The sequence below is a fragment of the Strigops habroptila genome, chromosome 14, assembly GCF_004027225.2.
Source record: "Strigops habroptila isolate Jane chromosome 14, bStrHab1.2.pri, whole genome shotgun sequence".
Classification (NCBI taxonomy): Eukaryota; Metazoa; Chordata; class Aves; order Psittaciformes; family Psittacidae; genus Strigops; species Strigops habroptila.
The window spans coordinates 5206597-5230279 of NC_044290.2; the positions used below are offsets into that span (position 1 = coordinate 5206597).

General features: G+C 43.6%; 1 protein-coding gene and 1 long non-coding RNA gene across 3 annotated transcripts in view; both read left to right on the top strand.

Moving 5' to 3' along the window:
* The window catches only part of LOC115616504 (protoheme IX farnesyltransferase, mitochondrial), a 103597-nt gene that overhangs the window by 74653 nt on the left and 5261 nt on the right, over window positions 1-23683 (top strand). The window contains exon 6 of the mRNA XM_030505810.1: window positions 13214-13446. Within this exon, the coding sequence (XP_030361670.1) occupies window positions 13214-13446 (233 nt within the window). The remainder of the gene's footprint in view (window positions 1-13213; window positions 13447-23683) is intronic.
* On the top strand, window positions 15396-23572 carry LOC115616508. Of its 2 annotated transcripts, none has more exons than XR_003994310.1 (2): window positions 15396-15424; window positions 23536-23572. It is a non-coding gene; the product is annotated as an uncharacterized LOC115616508 (long non-coding RNA). The 2 variants fall into 2 exon arrangements; XR_003994309.1 differs by lacking the exon at window positions 15396-15424 and adding an exon at window positions 16251-16295.

Genomic DNA, 23683 nt, shown 5'->3' on the forward strand with positions numbered 1-23683 from the left:
TGGGTTTTTCTGGCATGGTCACGTCATGGAGAAGTGTGTGTAGGGGCGGGGGGAAGAAACCTTGAGGCTAAAACATAGTTTAATGAGAATAAAACCCACATCAAAGGATGGTCTAATGGAATGATATAATGCTTACTGTGTCACTTTCCCAAAGGGGATATGGATGACAGTACTTATATTTCAATTATCTATTCACTGCCTGCATAGGATGTTGATTAAATGGTTCTAAGGTATTAGAGGCCTTTTGTAGAATGCACAGAAAAATGGTGATACTGCACATTATCCTCAGATCAAAATGTGTATTAGCAGGAAATTACACAGCTCTAACTACATCTCTATTTTGTTTCTTAGGGCAATAAAGAGTGTTGTTTTAATACCTCTAACATTACATTGAAATTCGTTTCAGTTGAAACGAAGAAATTGCTGGCTATTCAGCTAGAGCCTTCAGCTCACTCCTCCCACCCAGACCTAATTCTTGCCCCAGCTCAACGGGGACATTCCTTTGCAGGCAGCTCTGTTTGGTAAATAGAAATCCTGCAGAAACACTTGACCCCTCACGCCTTGGTGCTTTTCAGTTCAGCCAAGAAGCCTTTACCACCGAATTATTGATCTGAATCTTTAATTGCATGTGGGACAGTTGATAAATCGGAGTACATTGTACATCGCCCCACGTCAGGAAACATCCCAGATGCTCATGTATAAACCAGGAGTCACGGTGCATTTGGCTAAATAGCTGCTCCATCTGCTTGTGGGGAACGCTGCAGAGAAGTGATACGGGCTCCTTAATGGAGTTGTCTTATCCTCTCATGTCAGCTCCTCGCCAGGGGGTAGAGCCCCGTGAGCTGGAGGGAACCAAGCTATTGTACACTAATCCTTCCATCTTTGTGTCACATCTGAACGGGCCTCTTGGACATCAGTCGTAGCCATTGACTCTTTGCTTTTTAAACTGACTAGTGATGAGTCCTGTCATTCAAAGGTGATGTTAAAGTGAGTTTTCCCCCTTAAAAAATGAAAGCTTGAAGCCCAAAGATCCTTTCCAGTGTTCTCCTGGTGGCTCTTCTTCCCGCGTCTGTCAAACATTTCAGGTTCATGTTTGTAAATTTTGGCTTAATGCAGTCAAAAACCCAACACTTTGTTCCCTGTGTTAGTGTTGAACCTTATCTGGTTTAACCACAACGGCATCATTATTCAGCGTGTGCCAAGTGGTGTAGGAAATGTCACCGCTCAACATGTCCATTACGGAGCTGCCTCTGATTAGAAGCTGCTAGACCCTGAGATCTGTTTACAGTAAGTCATGTTAGAAGTGCATTTCTTTCGGTGAAGGACAGAGTTTATCATGTCTTATACAAGTTATAACTTACGTGTTATCAACTTCACAAGTCAGATAGAAGAGAGGTTTTTCTTACACTTTAATTAGCTGTGCTAACACAGATGCTTGCTCTCCAGTCTTTATGACCAGAAGAGCTGCATTCCTGAGGCTGAGATATGTGGGGAACCTCTTTGATATGTTTTAGTTAATATTTTTTTGCTAGGGACATAGAATCACAAGGAATATTAACTTATAAATCATGCTGTAAAGGAGCATGAGCCACAGTGGCTCACACTGCTGCCCTTGTGTGACAATGATTATGTTGTATTCATGCACATTGATGGTATAAAAGGGCTTTTTTGTTTGGGTTTTAATTGTAAAATACAACTCCAGATGCTAATTGTAGATTAACTACCAAATAATAATGCAGACGTCCCAAAATACAAGCATCCTCATCCTCTTCACCTCTCAGATGAAACATAGCACCTCCTTAAGAGCATGCTGTAGAGTGCTATAATTGCACAAATACCAAATGCATGCTTGCAGTGTTGCAGAGCAAACTGCAGATAGACAGAAGGGTCTGATTTAAATTGCAATTTGACAGGTTCATCTGTGTGATGACTCTTCCACTTGATGGTGTGGAGAGCCTGATCCTCCTTCCACTGCAGACCACTGCTTCTTGTCCTGCTGTCTATGGCTGTAGCGAATAGACAAACTCCTTCATTTGTGTTGCTCCTGGAGGTGTATTTAGAGTCAGTGATCTCAATGGCTGGACTATCTTTTCTCTTGGAAGAGCAGGTTGATAAAAACCAGGTGGTTGTGGTGATAAGACAAGGAGGAGTGACTTTAGGCTGAAAGAGGGGAGATTTAGATTAGATATAAGGAAAAAATTCTCCCCTGTGAGGGTGCTGAGGCGCTGGCACAGGGTGCCCAGAGAAGCTGTGGCTGCCCCATCCCTGGCAGTGTTCAAGGCCAGGTTGGACACAGGGGCTTGGAGCAACCTGCTCTAGTGGAAGGTGTCCCTGCCTGGTGCAGGGGTTGGAACTGGATGAGCTTTAAGGTCTCTTCCAACCCAAAGCAGTCTGTGATTCTATAAATACTCTAGAGCTTCAGTTTTCTCCATCTTACTGAGGCTGAGAACTGGCCTGAGACTTCTTTACCCACTGCTTTCCAAATGCTGACTGAGGGCTCAGCAGAAGCACGTTAGGTTTAATCATGCTAAATCAGAGAAAAATGTTTCTGGAGAGACCATATTATCCATCCTGTTTGTCAGCTGGTCTCTGGTTCTTAAACAGAGGACTGAGATTTTGAAGTAAAATGAATGGCTCACTTACTGCTGTGCTGTAAGGTTAGGTTTGTTAGGTGAAAAAGGAGGATTTCGTTTAAATATTGAGGGGGACATTTTTCAAATGTACTGTAGGTTTGTCTTGTAAGCACTTTAAAGAAATATTTACATTTCCCTGTCAGCAGGGAAGCTGTGAATATTATTATTCACCCTTTCACTCCTACCTAATAAAGCCATACGGCAAGGAGCGTGCTAAGGCTCTGTAGGGTTGCTTAGGGCTGTTATGATTAGCGTTCCGGTGTGTACAGCAAGTGTAACAAGAGCATAAACATGTTGTAAGTATGGGTCTTCTTAATTTTTTTACTTCAAGTGAAGTGATGAGACAGGCTGTATGGAGACAGCCTGAGAAAGTTGGGGCTGTTTGGCCTGGAGAAGGGAAGCTGTGTGGAGACCTCAGAGCAGCTTCCAGTGTCTGAAGTGGGCCTACAAGGTTACTGCAGAGGGACTCTTCGTCAGGGATTGTAGTGATAGGACAAGGGGAATGGGTTCAAACTTAGACAGGGGAAGTTTAGGCTGGATATAAGGAAGTTCTTTACTGTGAGGGTGGTGAGGCGCTGGCACAGGGTGCCCAAAGAAGTGGTAAATGCTGCATCGCTGGCAGTGTTCAAGGCCAGGTTGGGCAGAGCCTTGGGCGACATGGTCTAGAGTGAGGCGTCCCTGCCCATGGCAGGGGGTTGGAACCAGATGATCTTAAGGTCCTTTCCGACCCAAACCATTCTGTGATTCTATGATTCTATGAGGCCCAGTTGAACCTTCTGCTTAATAACAAAGGGCAGCATAAAAAGCTCTGTTTCTGTCTGAATGTGCTATTCACGACCTGCAAGTGTCCCCAGGGTTCGGTGAGCTGTCTCATCCCAAACCTCTGGTTGCTTTGGTCTCGGTTCTCCAGGCAGACTCTCGAACCCATGAACAGTGAAAGACCATCATCTGCGTGGAGTTAGCCTGGTAGAAATGAGAGTGGGATATGTTTAGGAGAAAGCTCTATGCTGAGGGTGGGACTCAGTTCTCTATTTTCAGCTGAGTTGAAATTCCTCTTGCCTCATCTTAGCACACACGTCGCGTCTTTGTGGAACTTTCAGCAGAATCGATCAAGCCCATTTTGATTTACACAAGCATAAAAAAGAGAGATGTGTCCCTTTCAAGATGAAATGATTCTTTTAAATGAGCTGTGTTTGTTTATGATAGTTTTCAAGTCCCTCGCTCTGGCAAGGGAGGCAGAACATCTGTAGCTCAGGTTTTTGTGGAGTGAGGGGAACTAATTGCCTCCAGTTTGCTTAAAATACAGCGTTGATTGTGCTCTTAAGCAATAGAGATACACAGCCACGACAGGGCAGCTTGGGCTCCACACATGGGTTGTGTTTTCAAGTGGGGGAGAAGTAAATTGAGACAGACACAGGATATTTTATCCTAGTCTGTATTTATTTACACTGAGTATACTCCTGAACAAGTATATTAGATAGCAAAGCCAGAACTGGGTTGGCAAGTTAGTTCCAAATCTCAAGGTGGCAACTCCATGAGGAAACCCATGTAGCTGTACATGTTTACCCATCACTGAGCTCCATATAGGCCAAGTTCTTACTGTATGACATTCCTTGGGAAATTTAGACATCACTTCACTGAATCCTGACCCTTCTCCCTGCTGATGGTCCAGTTGTCATTCAAAACCACATCCAGGTTGGTGCTGACTGGCCTGGCTGAGCCCTGTGGGCAAAGAAGAGGTATTAGGGGTGATTTCTTTCCCAAACATTTGCATTTGAAAGAGGTTTATTTGAGGTTTGGGTCTGTAAACTCTTAATCTGGAGACACAATGCTATGGTATTGGAGTCTTCGTTTAAGTGTGCTTAAATGCTACCCATTAACCCAGCTCATTAGGGTTTTTGGGAGCACCTACAAGTTTCATACCTCCTCTTAAAACAGAGTTTCCCCACAGCTCAGATTTTGTGTCACAAGTTGGTTTTGGAATGTTTCCACTGTTTTTCACACTACTATATTTTGTATATGGGGAAAACTATTGTGCCATCTGAGATTATCAACATCTTTGTCATAGTTAATATCAGAAACCAAATCAGAAAAAGCCAGTTACAAAACCAGAAGGAGGCAGAATTGCAACAAGCATGTTCTGGCATTCTCAAAACTTGCGGTAGTTTTATACCCAGTTAAAGGGGATTTGATATAAAATTCAATATTTGTAGTGCATGTAGAGCCTGATCTGCCACAGCAACACATTTTTGGGGATGACATACCAGACACTGACAGAATGTAGATACTGCTTTGTAACTTGTGAAGACAAAGTTAAATAATTCATTAAGGAAAAACTAAGAGACTTGACAAAGCTCCCCATTTATTTGCACCTCCTAAAGGACGTCTTGTCAGTCTTCGGTGGTAAATGATAGACAAGCATGTACTCTGATATTTGGAGTTGATGGGGAAAAATTGAATTCCCAATTAAAAGTGTAATTTAGTTTCACATTCTGGCTTTAAAATACATCATCCTTCATCCCTTGTCATGAGTCATGAACTTTCCTGCATGACTGAGAGAGAATAAATTAATATCTATTAAGATCTTTGTCTACATTCCCCCCCCCCCCCCCTTAAAATAGTACCATTTTAGCTCATTGATAGATACTGTTGAATATAATTCTGGTACTTTACAAGATTAAGCCTCAATCAGCAGGTTTGGGGGCTTTTCACAATGTACCTGTGGAAGATGGTACCAAAAGCGAGAGCACAGATTGCTTGTGTTTACTAACGCTTCTGACTGATGCTGAATCAGATCTACGTGAAAGAAATAAAGGGCTCTGGCAACATGTCCATTCTGGTAATGCTAAAGCTATTTTTGCCTTTTAATTGGGAAGAAAGATCTCTCCTGGAGACTAATCCAATCTGTAATTGGAAGTTGTAGTTGAGTATGAAAACATTTTGTCAGTCATGCTTTGAATCCTTAAAAAAAGACATGCTGCCTCAAAACTATGCTAATTATGGGTCATAATGTAGCATCATGTAACCACTTTGATTTAAAATCTCAGATTGAAGTGTGGCCATGGTTTTTCTATCAGGTACATCCTCAGTCTATCTATAAGACTCTTCTGGAGTTTAATGTCTTTTGCATAGAAAAATAGAATTGTTTTAGAGAAGTCATCAGTGATGAAGCTACTGATCCAGGCAATGTTGTTCCAGTTTCAGTTTCCATTAGTGGTGGTGTTATTACTGTAGAACTTTCACAGCTGACAATGGTCATGAATATGGTTTTTATTACTAAATATATAAATATGCAGCCTAAAAGGATTTGTGTGGAAAGTTAACATTTAATTTCACTGTTGGTAGATTGCCATCATTCAGTTTTCTGCCATGATTACTGATTGCTTTTGAATGCTCTGTGCTTTACTTCGAGCTCAGAAGCTGAATGAGTGGTTTTTTTAACCTCCCATCAAAAATAATTCCAGGGAAGCTACCGTTACTATTCAGGGCAAAATGTGCCTTTTACAGCTCATTTTTCGCAGTCAGCTGAGCTGACAGCTCTTGCGCCAGCAGACAACCCCACTGCTGGTTTCAGGCATCTGTCCATCTGGGGAAGCAGAGCTGGAAGGCACACAAATGCAATCCAGATGTGTGCTTGAAGGAGATGATGGCCCTTCTTCCCCATTACCTAAGTCCTAGGAGCAGGAAGGCTTTCAAATAGTCATATGGTGCCGCAGTGCGTAATGTCCTCTGCTCGTTGTGTCTCAATCCCAGTGGGATGGGATTGCCTGGTGTAACTCCTGGGGTTGGTGGTGGTCCCTGGTTTTCTTGGTGGATCTCTGGAAGCTGCTGAGGAGGATTCAGCAGTTTTTGGATGCTGATCTTTAAAGATATAACTAAAATCTTTAAAGAATCTCTTGGCTGATCTTCATCTAGCTGAGGGAGGTGGCCGAGTCATAGCTCAGTACCATATGACAGCCATGGTGATTGCATGCTCAGATCCTACCCTGGGACTGGTTTTTGGCAACCATCAGTGTTGCCTGGCCACAGGGATTGAGAAGATGCCAAAAGAAGATGAGCAAAACTCTAAACCAGCTGCTGGGGAAAACGATGGTTTTGTGCACAGGGTTAGGTGCATCTGTGCTGGGGATCTCCATGGGCATCCTCTCCTCTTGAAATGACCATGGGCTTTTGCAGCCAAAGAGATCTTCAAAGGGATGTGACCTGCACTTCAGTTTATGTAACCTCCCATTGCTGTTGGAAAATGTAAAAACATCAGGCTGATGCTTTTGTCTGAGTTTAAGTGGCTTCAGAAGCCTTCATAGCTTACTGCTGACCTGGAAAAAATTAGGAAGAGGAGGGGGCTTCCTCCAGCAGCCTTGTACTGGCGAGTAGTCTGGGGACATTTTTAGTACCTAGAGATTCCAGAAATAATAAGCAACTTATGATGCTTCCTCCTGAAATCTGATTTTAATTACGGCTTTGGAACAGTGTTCATGCACTGGACTCGTATCTCAGCCTATTGAAATGAAATTGCAGAGATGAGAATCACTCTTGTATTCTTTGTCTGCCAAATACCTTCTTCCGAGCTCCTGCTATTTTCAGCCTGTCTGTGTGTGAGGGTTCAGGATGCTCTTTTTCTTATTCTGCTACAGATTGTTTTGACACTTTATGCAGACAGAATTAGCACCCAGAGTAGCAATATTGAGATTAATCTGAGCTGTCAGTCTCACCTTTATTGTCTCGGCACTGATACCTGCCACCATGTAAGATGCTGAAGTCACGGATAATTCAGGACCATTTCTGAGGCAGAAGTGAGAGGAGGGAATGTGGTGGTCTTGCTGAGCCTGTCTTGAACAAAACAGAAAACTCACCAAAAAACAAAACCAGTTTTGTCTCATGAAAAACTAAGTAAAATTGCAGTTTAATTAAAGGGTATAGTCTGTGCAGAGTCTTTGCTGTTACTAAAATCCCACGCAGAGGAAAGCAAGGATGCATATCTTGGCTTCATTGGTCACCAGCCTTGGGTGACATGGTCTAGTGTGAGATGTCTTAGGGTCCTTTTCAACCCAAACCATTCTATGTTTCTATGATTCATCTGGATGTGGAAATGACTCTAAGTAAGTTCCTGCTCTTCCCACCTCCCTTCTCCCTGCCAGCCCATGCCTGGATGCAGAGGATGGGGTTGGGGAGGTGCAGCCTGGCTGGAGGTGCTGGGGAGCAGAGCTGGGTGCTGTACCCAGTCTCTGCCCTTCATCACACTTTATTCTTCACCATCCCTGTCCTGCTCATTTCAGATCATCACCCTGCGTTCATAAAATCAATCATAGAATAGTTTGGGTTGGAAAGGACCTTAAGAACATCTAGTTCCAACCCCCCACCATGGGCAGGGACCAGCAGAATGGATCCCTGGCCCTGTGGCTCAAGGGACAGTTGTCAATAATAATAAGATCTAACACAAAATAATCATCCAGGAATTGAAATGTTTCAATCCATTAAGGTATTCAGTGCATGCTGCAGCAAAGCCAAAGGGCATTATTGTTTTGGTTGGGGTTTTTTTTCAGTTTGCCCTTTTAGAAGTGGGTGATGTTTCTATAAAAGGTTTTTGACAGACAAGGAGAAGACAGAATTTGTTTTATTTCCTTCTGGATTAGGCTTTGAATCTCATTTTCAACTCTAAGCACTTCAGCTTCACCTGAAAAACGCACAGGCCGTCTTAAATGGACACTTACATTCAGGCTTATGCTTTTATGTAAATATGTTTTGCGTGCCAGTTCCCCATTAACACAAGGTTACAAATTAAGTTTCTCATGTATTTACATAACATCTGAACACGAATTGCAGACAACCGCTGGTGGCACAAGTGCGTCTGTTCAGGATTCATATGGCCTTTGTGTCTCTATTAGCATAGGAGCATCAATACATTCACAGAGATAGGTCGAAGCATTAGATGCTGATACAGGATTTTTCCACATTTCTAAACATGGATAGGTTTTAAGAGGGAATTTTGTCTGGCTTCTTGCTTGGTTTTTTCCAACCTAAATTTCCTTTATGCTTTTTTCCCCTTTTTAATACTGTTATTTAAATTGTAGTTCATACTGCGCTTTGACATTCGTCTTCACAAAATGTTTTGCCAAAGACAGCATAGAAAAGCATGTGTAGTCATGACACTATTGATCTTTATAGGCATTAAGCTTGCTGATTCTGCTGTGAAATAGGTAAAATAATACGTTCATTTTACAGATGGGCAAATGCTTTAATTTGTTTTCCCCTCTCAATTTTTCCAAGTAACGCTCTGAGTCAATAACTAATATCATCCATGACTCTAGAGTCTATTAAATACAAATATTTCATGCACATGTGTGTAAGATCATGATATACGTATAACCACATCATCTGTAAGTGGCAACTAGATTTAGAGATGATGCTATTGCACATGAATTAAAATAGGCTGGTTGCTGCATTGTCCAAAGTCTTCATCAGTGATACAGTGAGTGAGGATCCACATGGATGCCTTGTGGTCGTGTGTGAAGGGGGTGCCTGAGTATCACCCATATGGGATTCCTCCTGCCTGCTCCCTGTCCCCCCCAGCACTCTGAGCTGTCCTTGAGCAATCCTCCCCAGCCTGGCTGACAGCATCTCTCCAGACACCCCTGTGTCAGCAAAAGCTTTGAGTTGAATGAAGAGAAACCTGGCTCTCTTCTCCTCCTCCTGCTCCTCTTCCCCTTGGATGCTCTCAGTGGAGTGTGACTGGGGAAGGTCTATCTTGGGTGAGTTCTGTAGGAGTGAAACATCAACACATTTTCTTTGGATCAGGGAAGGTTTGATTATTCACCATTCAAGCCGAAGTTCTCTTTTAAGCTTTTACTTGAATGTGAATGTCTTTTAGCAGTAAAATTAGACAGACTTTGGCATCTGCATTCGCAATATGAGAGAAGAGGAACGAGGCAGAACTACCAGTTTTTGGTTTTCCTTTAGGAGGTGTCCAATGTGGTGACATACTGGGTATTTTAGAGTTGAAATTTGAAGAGAACTCATTTGGCACTTGTCGTATTTTTCCAAAGTCTGATTTTAATCAGCCAAATAACTGAAACCAACTCCTCCCAAGAATCCATCATAAAACCTAGTTTCTTGCTCAATATGTTTGCTTTCTGAGCTAGCTCCTTGGCCAATTTTCCAATGGAAGATTGCCCTTTTTTCCCATGGGAGCAATTCCCTTAGCATAAGTGAACGCCCAAGTGAAATGAGGCTTATGTACCCGTGCCTGTCATCAGCCTGCACTTACTGCATGGCAGGGTTTAACGATGAAGGAAACCAGCAGAGACCCTGCAGTCACTTTTGAGCACCATGAGAGAATTCCCTGGCGTTGGGTTACCCAAAGCTGATGCTCGTGTGATGCACACTGGACTGCTTGGTGGCGTGAGGCTGTTGTGGGAGGAACTGCATGGACATTAGGTGATGGGACAAATCCAGTGGCAACTCAGCATCACAGCCCTTCTCTTGCTCCAGAATGAGATCTCCTGTGCTCCCTCGGTGAGACACAGGCAGCCCAGCAAAGGAGCATGCACCAAATCAATGAGCCTCACACCAGATGTCTGAGTTTTCACAGACCTAATGTGAGAATGGAGATGCATAATGGTCCCTATTACTGGTCCCTAGAAGACCATAAACTAGTGGAAATCAGAATACCCCATAAATTGCTGTGATTTAAACCTAGGGTCACTCTTTTCTTCTTGAAATCCTGGGAGTCACTGAAGCAGAAAGAACTGCACCAGTGACTGAAATGTCTGCATTTTCCTCAAATACTCTCTCTCCCAATGAGGAGTTGCTTACACTTCTCCTAGACCTTAAAAACACTATGTGTTTGCATGAGAGTGAGTTGAATCCTCTGTCTCATGTCTCAACAAGAAAGCAAAGTCCCAATTTCTGATTGCAGTGTTTTTGTAATGCCAAGTAGTATTTTAGGGGACAGAAATAACATAGCTGAATCATTAGATCACAGTTTGAGTTTCTGATCTCAGTTGGAGTTTTAGGGGCAGGCACTTGCAAGTCGGACAATTACTCTTGTAGAAGAATTTCACAGTTCCTTCATTGTTAAGGAAACACTGGAGAGAAGTAGAAAATGTGACACTTTCAGGATGCCTGAAAGTAATACAGACCAACTGCTTATGAAGAACAACCCACATTGACTTGATAACCTCCCCTGAGGTCATTTGGGCTATTATAGACACTAACCAAACTGCCTTTGGGAGCTTCCTTTGAAAGAGGTAAAAAGGAAGAAACTGAGAAACAAAAACGTGGTTTCATCCACCAGGAACAGAACAACTCTTTTTTGGAGGTCTCAGCCACATCACTCCTCCCTTCCCTTTTGATAAAGCCTCTTCTTAAAGGTGCTTTTTCTTCTTAAAGCACCTTCTTAAAGGTGCTTTTCCAATCCATCAGTTGGATGTGAAGGCAGCACGCAACTGGTGTCAGGGCTGGCACCACAGGGATATCACTGCTGCAGGGGAGCGACATGGGATGACGTGATGCTGGGCTCAACCACAGAGGAAGGCTTTGCATGAAGGGCTGGTGTCTGCTGCTGCGTGTCTGGCTCATGGTGTGTGGTGTTCATTTGAATTGGAGACGTGTACAGGAGTCTTCACTCTTGATTAGTGAGAAAAGTGCTCGTTGCATTAGGTCAAACTGTGTCCTCATTTATGTCTATGAGCCCCGCGGGAGCGAACATGGGTAGCCCGGCCTCGCAGGGTCACACTGGTCTTTTGTCACCTCAAGAGCGTGTATTGTGTAAATGTGGTGTTTACTGTCTGACTGTATTTTATTCAGGAATCAGTCAAGATCGATTTGTTTAACCCAACCCAGTCAGGCTTTCGCTACAGAGAGGCAACATTATGAACTACGGCACCTATAGTCAACAGCACAGATTGTGTTTTGCTGCTTTTCTGCAATAGAGCACCACTAGCTGCAAAACCAGAGGGCTCAGCACGCTGTGGCTCCTGAAAACAAACTTTATACATCTCCTTATCAATGGACAGCAATGATGTACCCTGCCTCTATTCCTGATACATCAGTAACACCAAAACTGGTCGTTCTGGAGTATAAATGTGCTCTGTGCATGCTCCATGAGCTAAAATCTGTTGATGGTTTTGAAAAGCTGGATAAAATGACTTAATTTAATTTAAATTCAAGGCAGATCTTTAATGTTAGATTTGCTCGTGTTAGTTCTTGCAGGTATTTGAGATCTCCATTCCATATTGGGACAACAAAGGTCTTAAAAATCTAAATTTAAATGGTAGGATTTTTTGCTGATAAAAGTCCCATAAAATTCATCCCCACCAGCAAGTTTTTCTTATGAGGGCTGGAGCAGTGCTTGCAACACGTACTTTAGGGTTAGGGATTTGGCCAGAGGGCTAAGTGATCATAGAATACAAAGGCTGCATAGTTTTCAGTTAGACAAAACGTGTAAAGCTAAACTTCATGCAGAGACTTTTGTTGCAAGCACACATATTTTCTGCTCTCGTGGATGACTAGAAGTGTGTATTTAGCCACATGGCTTATTAAATACAACTCAGTTAATGGCATTTTCCACCCTTCCAAAGGTCTCCCACACCACATTAGTTCTTAGTGGCATTTAGGTCTCTCTTCCCATTATACCAAACACCCTCAAACCAACCCATGTGGTGAGATCTCCACCAGCAGCAAACATGTTGATCTGGTGCAAGGGATCACAAATAAAGCTTCCTTAGGGTTGCATCACAGTGCTGCCTAGGAAGTGTGGGTTTGCTAGCCAGACAAAACATCCTTGTTCATTGTATTTGGATGTTTATTGTGGGCTTCAGCCACTTTCTTACAGATTTGAACAGGAATTTCCAACCTTCCCTGAGCTTTTAGCTGATCTGCAGCAGGAATCACATTTGCATCTCTGTTTTTTGCCCCTTTTAGCCAAACTTAAACTATCTTCAGTTAATTCTAGTCATACTTAGAATAGAGTTTTAATTTTGCTCCTGTTGCCAGGATTGCTTTGGTGTGCCAGCCCTGCTTAGCACAGCGCATAAGGAATGTAGAAAATTCAGCCTTTTTTTTCAGCAAAGCCAAAAAATACTTTATTCCTGTTGATGTAATTTCAAAATGATTAAATGTACTCTCTTTTTCCTTGCAAATGCTTCCTAATTTTGTGTCTAACCCTGTTGTGTTTCAGTCAAAGGATAATCACAATCAGTTACAAATCTGACAAGTGACAACCGTTCTCATTTACTCTAACCCCTGGGTGCTTTTCCAGAGGTCAAAATATACTAAGATTTAAATGAAAGAGAAAGATCTGTTGGAAGCACCAGTTCTTCATAAGGACTATTTATCTGCAGAAGTGGAATTTATTGGGTGAACAAAGAATAAGAATCTCCGATCGTTGCTAATCTGTAGCAAGAATGTCCTAATTTTTGAGTAAGGCTTTTCTTAGGATGGGGATTCGAATGGGAAAATGTGGGCTGGGTAAGAAAAATAACAAAAATCCAATGTTAGATTTTGGGAGGGGGCAAAGGAGCGGGACAGTGCTCATCCTTTAGGACAGACTCTTGCTCAGTGTCTCCGGTCTCTTCCCACAGCCCTCTACTCGCTGTCTGCTTTGCTGCCTCCTGTGGAGTCCCGGGAATCGCCCTGCTGACACTTGGAGTAAACCCTCTTACCGGGGCTCTGGGAGCCTTCAACATCTTCTTGTACACGTGTTGCTACACACCCATGAAGAGAATGAGCATCGCCAACACATGGGTAGGAGCTGTCGTCGGTGCCATTCCCCCTGTCATGGGCTGGACGGCGGCTACAGGTAGTCTTGATGCTGGTGAGTATGAAACCCTTGGATCTGGGTGAGCAATTGACACCATTGCCTTAGGGATAACTAAAAAGACCTCCTCAAAAGGCAGTAAACCTCATTCTTTATGCTTGTTGAGCTGATACCTGCTTCAAAAGCAGATATATTCTGCTGTTTGTAATACCAAAGTCTGTTATAGCGCGATACTATGAGGACCAAATGAGTAGGCACGATGGTAGCATTCTCCTTACAGGGCAATTCAGGGGCAAACGGGAGCTGATGAAAGACTGTGTCCTATTGAATATTTGTTTAGGCCATCTTAAAAAAAATAATTTAGAAGGAAAATAACATCTTTGGGCTTCATATGGGAGAAAATGTTGCATAATTTGAGGATTAAAACCATACTCAGTAAGATCCAGCTTCGGGAGCTTTCAGCTGGAAAATTCCCAGTTGTGTTTATTAGTGTCTTTCCACAAGCCAGAAAATATCCCAGGAAGATAAATTTATTGGTGCATTTCTTAATTGCCCATTTCGAAAGTCTTAAGTTCTAAATGTTCCTTCCCCCCTCCTTGAAAAGCAAACGAAGATTTCTATTTTAGTAACTGCGAACCAGTTTTACGTCCCTCGTAAAACACTGATCTCTTCAGCAGCTAAACTCTGACACAATTGGGGCTTGTTTTTCCTGCCAGCTAGAAACTTAAGAATCAAAGTGGCTCCACAGACTTATATTCTGAAGAAACTAACAAAGTTCAATTAGCAGGTCTGTTAAGAATTGTTTCAGCTCACACTCATCCCACAGCGTGGCATGTTTAAGTCTTGAATAATACTTTCAACAACAAGGCTTTTAACCAGAAATTACCAGAATCTGTGCAAAATCCATTCTTCATCTGTGCTATGCACTTCCTATAAAAGTCAGTATGAACTGGCTTTGAGTACTCATGTTCTGATATGGATCTAATCCGCAGCTGGGATGAAAGGTTTTGTGGTGGTTTCTTTTTAATGTGTGTACTTCTCCTATACAAACATTCTCTTCTCTGAAAGTTATTTTTATATTTAGACCTATAAATGGTATATATGTGTATGTATAGTGTCTCATGTTAAGGAATGCGTAAGTCATCATTAGAAGCTCTATTTCGAAAGAGAAGAAAATGAATTATGCTTAGACCTTGGATCTTTTGTTTAGGGATTTCTGTTTGGGTTTGGCACCTCATTGCAGAGTTGACGTTAGAAGATGACTCTCATGTGGCCCATGCTTCACCTGCGAAGTCCAGCCTGGAGGAGCTGAAGAGCTCCATACTCACCAGAGATCTTGCTGTAGAGGATGTCACAGTTCAGATTTTCACCCCTGGCTTTAAAATGGCAGCTAAACTGCTGCAGTTAAAGCCCATTAAACTAAACTGGCACTGATTTTCATTATCTTCAATTTGTCAAGTTACAACTTGCTCTTGGAGACCTGCTTTGTAAGGAGCTTAAGCTGTCCCTGTACGGTAGCAGAGCAGGCAGCAGAGAGCACCACTGGTGTCCCAAGTCAGCCCTTCCTCTGTAATTTGCAACTGAGTTGTGGTTACGTGTCCCTCTGGCAGCTCTGGAGGGGGTAATCCCTGGCAGTGATGCCATCAGTGGAAGATGATAACTTTAAACCACTTGGGCAGACTTTGTCAGAACGCTATGGTCTGAGCTGGTGCATAACTCAGTCTTGTATTGTTTGTTCTGGGTAGCTAAAACTTTTTACAGTCACCTCCCAGCCTGTGTCAGAGAGGCCAGGCAGCTTGTTTAATAGGGAAAGAAATGTTAGTGAGCTGCTACTGGACTTTGTAATGAAGCATACCTGGGGAGAGTCCTGAAAATGGTGACCTGGATGTCATATTTTAGTACAATTCAGTATTAAAAACCAACACAAACACTTTTAAAAAGAAAAGAGGGAAATAGAAGAAAAGGATTGCACTGTAGACTCTGATGTGCGCAGAGAAGCTGTGTCTGCCCCATCCCTGGCAGTGTTCAAGGCCAGGTTGGACACAGGGGCTTGGAGCAACCTGCTCTAGTGGAAGGTGTCCCTGCCCGTGGCAGGGGGCTGGAACTGGGTGATCTTAAGGTCTCTTCCAGCCCAAACCATTCTGTGATTCTATGATTTTCAGTGTTAAACATTCTACTATTGTGAACAATAAGAGTTTTCAAACCTGGCAGCATCAGACCCATGCAGAGTACAAGCGTGCATCTGCATGACGACATGCAGACCTGCATCCCTCCTTTAACCAGCCAACCCACAGTTGTTGAACTCATTAATAATGTGTAATTAGCTTGGAGACTTAACCTAGTTTTCAGTAGAGGTGTGAAAATGCATTTGCACCTCGTTTAAAAAAAAAAAAAGAGAATCATTTCACTCAATAACAAAGAGGAATGTGAAGGGAGGGAGGGAGGAAACTAATGAGAAGGAAGGTTCTCACCACTTAACTGGTGGCTTTTTGAGTTTACATTTTCCTGTGGATTTTCTCTCCTTGTAATCTTCTCACAGCAGCCGCATTGTTGTACATGTTGCTGGTTGTAAGGAAAACAATGCTTAAGTGTAGACCTTTTATTAGCATTTGAGGGGGGTCACCAAGTGTTACACTGTACAGTGTGGTACCCTGGGACAGCCGTGTCTGCACCCCTCCATCACGTTGGGAGCGCCGTAACCTCACCAGTGCCGTCCACAGACACTGATGTGAGATGCTCGTGGCTGTTTGAGTTGGACAGGACAAAGGGAATGGCTTTAATCTGCCAGAGGGGAGACTGATATGAGCTCTTAGGCAGAAGCTCTTCCCTGTGAGGGTGCTGAGGCGCTGGCACAGGGTGCCCAGAGAAGCTGTGGCTGCCCCATCCCTGGCAGTGTTCAAGGCCAGGTTGGACACAGGGGCTTGGAGCAACCTGCTCTAGTGGAAGGTGTCCCTGCCCGTGGCAGGGGGTTGGAACTGGATGAGCTTTAAGCTCCCTTCTGACCCAAACCTGTGATTCCTAGTGTCCTATTCCAGAGGCAGTAGCAAAATGTCTCAGATTGGAGCAGCCTTGGTTTAGTTTGTCCTTATTTTGTTTATAACTTTATTACAGAGATGAATACTTGTCAGTTTCTTGCACAAGAAACAAGAAGCAAATATCACATCTTTGCAGATAAAAATCTGGGACCCTTGTATTTCTAGTGATGCAAACACTTGCTGGTATTTCTTACACTACACATCTTTTCAGCTCTTACAGTGATTCCCAGTGATGCTTGCTTCCATTTCTACCCTGATAGGTACCTTTAATTCTATGCTCTTAAACATCCTGCCCGAAACCCTGGACTTTCTGCCAACGTAATTTAGGGAAAACCTCACATTTCAAAAGAGAAAGATAAGGTTATCTCTGGGAAGATGTGGAATTCTTTGTTGTGGGGTTGAGGGGGGTGTGTGTTGTTTTTTAATGGCAGCTGTTTGAAACTGATGAAAGATCAGGAATGTTAACATTTCCTCGCTGGGGGAGCCGAGTGCAGGTGAGATGGTCAAAGGTGCATGATAAATGTAATTTATCACATGGATATCACTGCCACGTATCTGGTGTATTTATGCAGAACTTAACTACCAGGCTGTGATTTGCAGCAACACATTTGCTTCCTTGAAAGCAGACTTCATTGCTCCTTTGTGGTGCTATTTATTTCTAACGTGGTTTGTTTTCCTAGTAAATCTAGACACCCTCAGATTGTTTCCCCTGACTTTACAAAGGAAGGACTAGCAGGGAAATAATGAAAATCACTTAAAGCCTTATACTAAAAGACAGGAGAAAGAGGCAGAACTTGGCAGCATGTCCTGTTCTGTGCTGGATCTTCCTCCTGCACAGGATCCATGTACAGGAGGAGCTGCAGGCTGTGCCACGCTGCTGTTGAGCCTGTGCACAGGCATCTTTAGGAAGTAACAGAGCTGTTTATTTTGGCGTGCGAGAGGCACAACGTGTGCATGCTTTCAATTACTCTTGTGTTGCTGGGCTCTCCGCAGCCTAATGCCGCAGCTTGCTTGTTAGAGATGTTTGCTGTCGTTTTAAACTTGTTATTTCTAGTTAGCAGAAAAACCGAATCTGGGGTAAACGTTTCCAAGTGCCATAGTTTTGCCTTAGACATGTTGCACTCCTTCCTCCGACCTTCCTGTGCTGATGCACCAAAGGCTTGATCCCAGGCAGTGAGTGGTATCGGTGTCTTAGAGCGGAGCAATTCAGTGCCACAGAGTCCATACAAACCACCCAGTTAGATGGAAGTGACAAGCAGGGGTCCTCAACATAATGTGCTTATCAGTTAAGGGGATTTATTCTGAGTAGGTGGCAGTGGCATAGCAGATAACAGCCCTGACACTAGAGCAGACATTACAGACCCATGGTGGCCTGGGAGCCGTAGGTATTACTGCACCAAAGAATGTTTATCTCAAGAGACTATTTAGTTTATCTCAGATGCTCCACTTCTGGTCTCGCTTTCCTGCAAGACATCTTGTACTGATTTTCATTCATTTTCAGAAATTTAAATAATTCCTGAGGCTATGGAATTTATAGACTTGGGTATCAGTTGTAATCATGTGGAGGCTGATTTTTAAATTGCCTTTACTTTGTAATTCAAATTGTGTTGTATGGTAGACATTAATTATGTCAGCCAACATCTATTTACAAATGGGGATTTAAAAAGGGGCAGTTCTTATCAGCTGGTGACGTTTGGCAGATGGATGGTTTCAGTAACAACAAAAAAGAGAATAGGGGTGAGGGGGGGCTGCACCCAACCTGTCAAAGGCTGGAGCCTCTCATACCTTCCCTTGTGTAGCACTTGTCTGCCAGGAGCAGGGAGAGCAAAGCAACAACTTAATAGCATCCAAAATGAGCTTGAGGATCATTGTGTCCCTTCCAGTTAAGCACTTTGAGCTTTAAAGCCCCTTGATGTGTGAGCAGGTCTGGGAGCTGCCGGCCTCTGTCCTGTAGCGGGAGCAGAGGAGGCTCCGGCTATAAACTCCCCCCAGTAAACTCAGCTTTCGGGGTTTCACTTCTCAGACGAAAGACAGCAGAATTTGTGGTCTGTTGCAGAGGAAGCAGAGATATTCATGTCATTGACATATGAGAATTGGAAGCTGGGGGCCCAGGAGTGTGCTTTGTGGGGGTAAAAACTGTAAAAACCGAGGCAGGGGACAATACTAGTAAGCAGCTGGTCTGAATTTAGGACAAAAGCCAGTGGGCTATTTTTCTTTTCCCTTTTCCATCTTCACAAGAGGCAAAAAAATAGCACTTTCAGTGCTGGGGCACCTAGGGACCGACCCCATGAATTCACAGGCAGCGTGTCCATACCCAGTTCTCTACTCCATGCGTGGCTGTTGGGGCACCAGGAGGAGATGGGACTGTGTGGTAGCCCCAGGGTGTGAGACACAGCAGGAGCATCACGGGGGTCTCTGCAGCAGGGACTCCCATCCTTGGGCTACACATGGGAGCCCCAGAGGAGCCTGGAAGAGGTGGTTGAGGAGGAACATCTGCATGGCTCTGCAGGTTTGCAGTCCCTGGGCAAACACTTCCTAAAGATACTTGCACATAACAAATGGTCTGTGCAAAGAGTGTGTTTCCGTCTTACCCAAGAGGCTCACTTTTCTTATGGCATCTGTTGCTGGGGTTAGCTAAGATGACTTATGTACAGTGTTGTTGTTTTTCTCAACCTTGTCTGTATAATGAAAGGTGTTTCCCTGTGAGGCTCTCGGCTGTAATAACCTGTTGTGTGTCACACAAAAGCGTGCCTGCCTGCATGTGTCCATATGCCCACAGCTTTTCTCTGCATGGCGAGCATACCCAGGGACATCTGCTTTTCTCCTGTTGAAGGCAATGGCCAGGAATGCTCCGTTGAGGTGCAGAACCCCACTGCCAACTTCATTTCCCATTCCTGGTGGACACTGAGGATCATCCTTTTGTTTTGCAGACAAGCCATACACATGGCCAACATCCCTTCCCTTTATGTGCTGAGCAGAGGAGTCTATCGCAGCCCCTGTTCCACAAGCCTTTTGTGCCATCCTTCAAAAGAAACAGCTATTGAAACCCATGACCATGAAGCTTTTGAGTTTCCCAGTGTTCTCCTCCTCGCCCTTGGTTTACATGACCGTGTAACCTTGAAGGCACACAATCAGGGCTGTGCGTGCCCGCACTGACAGCCGGGACCATTGTTTGCAGCCCAGAGACCTTGTGCAAAGCTTTAGTAGTGATACTTTCCCTTTTTTCCTTCTCAAGGCTGCTTGGCCGCTCACACAGCATCCGACACAAGCGCTAGCATCTGCTTTTGTTTTCCAGTGGAAGCAGAAGTGCCGGGTGTTGTCTTGCTGTGGTGCTAATACAGGAAACGCCGCAGTGGCAAAATAGAGGCAAACTGCATCAGTTTGGTTAAGATTTGTGACTGGAAAATTATAGAATCATAGAATGGTGAGAGCTGGAAAGGACCTTAAGATCATCTAGTTTCCCAAATGTCTTTATGTTTGAGAAGGCTTCATAATCACAAATTAAGGTGTAAATTTTGTAGTGCTGATCCCTTTTCTACCTCCAAAGGCAATGGGAAGAATTAAATAGTAGGTAACTTTTTCCTAAGGAGTGATTGTATCAGGGCAATATCATAGAATCCCAGACTGGTTTGGGTTGAAGGGACCTTAAAGCTCACCCAGTTCTAGCCCCCTGCCATGGGCAGGGACACCTTCCACTAGAGCAGGTTGCTCCAAGCCTTGTCCAACCTGGCCTTGAACACTTCCAGGGATGGAGCAGCCGCAACACCTTGAACGCTTGTCAGTCAGAGGCCAATTGATCTCCCCTAACAGTCATTTTCCATCACCAGAACAAGGAGAGGCAGCAATTATTGCCCCTTCCAGTTCTCCTTCACAAACAGAAAGTGCCACTGCCAGCTTAATAAACCAGTCCTTATGAATCAGGGCACTACATCTGTGTTATGGATGTGACTCCAAACCACTGGGAATATTTGTACCAGCTCCCCCATGTAATCCTTTGGGTGTTCAATATCACATTGCATCTGCAGTGGGCAGCAAGGCTGTGACAAGGCTTCAGAATCTTTTCTTTCCCCCCGTAATTGCTTCATAGTTAGAAATCTTGATTTTCTGTGTTAAGCTTGTGAATGAGCACAAAAGAAAAGCTAGATAAGAAAAGCTTTGGGGATGTATCCAGTACATTTCCTGCAAGCATAACATCCTGTAAAAACCATGCAGGACCACAGTGAACAGTTTTGGCCTGGTTATGTTAGATTTCCTGTAGAAAAGGTGAAAAATGTGGTCTGAGACAGCATGGTTGCTCGCAAGCAGGTGGATACAGCTGGACGAAGTCAAGTCTCTGAGCTCTAATCTACCTTGTCTGGATTAAAGAGGAGTAATTTGTTCAACATCTTTTAAGGGAGGCGAGCCAGTTGTGTGCTATCAAGTAAAACGGTGTGTGGTTGTTTCCTGACTACGAGCCATTAAAAGGCTGAGCTTAGGCTACGAAAGCCTTCCCCTCCTGGCAGCAGCCAAACTCATACCAGTTTCCTAGAGACAAAAGGCCAGTGCTTTCCTCTTACTAAGTCAGGAGCTACCAAGGTCTGGAAATGATTTTGAAATTCCTTCACATTATTCAAGGCAGAAGAATTACTAAAATTGTGCTTTAAGCAAAACAGCATTCTTGGGTTGCCAAGGCAGTAAACACCAGCTTTGGGAAATGCAGTAAGATTTCAACATCTGTTTTGGAGCTGATATTTTAACCATTCCATGTTTATTTTAATGCCTGCTTGGCCTCTTCCCAGTCATACATATGCAGCACCAAAGCGAAGACAGAAGGAGCGAGTCCATTCTTGAATTGATGCTATTAGAGATCAGCTCCCCCTTCCTTATTCCTTTTGTTTTATTAAGTAAATGAGTGTTTGCCCTGTCTAGAGCTTGAAAGCAATACAAGAGGTTTGCAGGACGCTGTGTGGAGGGAAGGCACTGTGTGTTGTCTAAAGAACAATGAGAAGGATAAGAAGAGAGAATAAGTTGTTTGTCTCCAGTGTGTTTTCAGGAACACGATGCTGATACAGCAGTCTCTGTAGATAACCTTGGACGTGTTTGCCTTGACTTGTGCAGGCAGGCCCATGTTCATCTGCCTGCCGGGGCTGGTTGGGCTCCAGCTTGCCCTGCTCAGGAGCCTGGTGCTCCACCAACACACCCTGTGCTCCATCCTGCACCCTCTTGTAGCCAAGGTCCTTTTCTGCCTGGGAAGAACTTGCCTTCAGAAAGTTTTTGGAAAGTTTCAATTGGCTCATCCCAAACTATAATGTCTTATTTAAGGCAGACAGCTGAAATGATTCAGCTACTGCCCCGTGTGCCAACTGCACAATGTATAAGGCTCTTTGATGATGAAAGGTATTGCCACCATGAAAGGGGCATATTTCAAATTGCTGCTTAAGTGAATGACACCCTCAGAACAAGACAGTCGAGCAGGATCCAAACATTACTTCTGCCCTTTAGTAGATGAGAAAACAGGTTTGCAGTCCTCAGGGTGCTTTACGTGAATGAAATGGTTTTCTCAGAATGATGCTGTGGGCATGATTTCTATTGGCACTGATGGCTCAGCAGCTGAATGTGCCAGCTCGCTCTTGAGGAGCTGATGTATAGACTTGAACAGATTCCGCACCTTTTCCAGGACATTGGAAGTTTGGGGGACTCCCACTAGGGTCTGGAGCTTTTTGTCCCTGGGTCACTGATCCCAGTGCAAGCCCAGGATGGCAGGACAAGAAGCTGTTGCTACCTGATTGCTCTGCTCTCCTCTCCATATGTTAACCAGTGGTCAGAGCTCGCACCCTGTAAGGGCTTACACCCTAAAAACCACCTTGCAGTTCCCTGCTCTTAGGTGCTCTTTTTAGCAGAGAGGCCAAAGACTCAATGGGCTCAGGCACTGACAGTACTCCGTTGCCTGAGATTTGGACCATCCAGCAAAGGAGGTCATCTTAAATTGCTTTAAAAGGAATAACATGTGAAATTTAACCAAATCAATGTGAAAATTAATCAAATTTTAGTGGTGCCACATGGTCTTATTTGACACCATGAGGAGCATAACTTCATAGGGGGATGCTTCTTGCTCTTCTAATTGTCAAAATCAGACTGTCAGCTCCTGCGGTTTGCAAGCCCAGAATCACTAGTTGCTTTTGGAAGTCTCATCTCATAATTATTTCCAAGTCCTACCCAAATTTATTGAGCCTTAAATCATCTTGCCAAGCAATTTCCAAATGACTCTGGAATTTAGTGTCTTGTTTGTTTTAGGAAAAGTGCAATTTATAAACCTTTAGTATTTCACTAGATAAAAATACATCTGCAGAAAGAAAGAACCATTTTCTACCTACTTGACATTTTGGCTTTATCTTAGATATTAAAATAAAAATCTCAGCTTGTTCTTGTTTATTAAAAAGAAGCTCTATTACTATTTAAATACTTCTAAAAGAATTTAAGAAAAGAAATAATAGCTTAACCTTAAAATTCATGATGAACAGTAAAACCTGTTATTTATCTTTAACTCTGTGGATGTCGTAGGGCCTACCTGGTTCTCTGCAACCCTGTGACTTCTGAGATGATTTAAGCTAGTACAAAGTGATTAAATAATAGGAACTCAACAAGGAAACATTTGTACCTGTTTTGCACACAAGAGTGAAAGAACACTGGAGACCTGGGTCCTGTTTGCTTAAATAGACTTTGTTTCTCTCCCAAATCAAACAGGATTTGTAAGTGTCTGCTTGTGGCTGTCCCAGCTTCTCACACATGGAGAAGTGACAAGTTTGGAAGTGCTCATAAATGGGCTAAACTTTCAGCTATTAAAAATCTGGCCAAAAAGGGCAAAGAGTTTGGGATATCCGTGAGCCAGGTACTTGGTTTTTAGCAGTTCATCAGCACAAACCCTGACCAGGAGCAGGGTGAGTGGATGTTGTACCAATCTTAATCCAGGTGGATTCTTCATGTTCTACTGCCTTTGCTCCGAACTAATCCAGTCCCTTGCACTCTGGATGGGCTCCATTTTATTCCTCACCAATTTAGGAATAAAGCTCTTGACATCTAGCTATTGGTTGTTGTGCAAGTAGCCTGAGCTCAGTCTGAGTATCAAGGGCAGGTTGGAGAGGGCTTGGAGCGACCTGGTCTAGTGGAAGATGTCCCTGCCTGTGGCAGGGGCTTGGAACTGGTTGAGCTTTGAGGTCCTTTCCAACCCAAACCAGGCTGGGATTCTATGATTCTATGATTTCTATCAGCCTGCCTGCGCT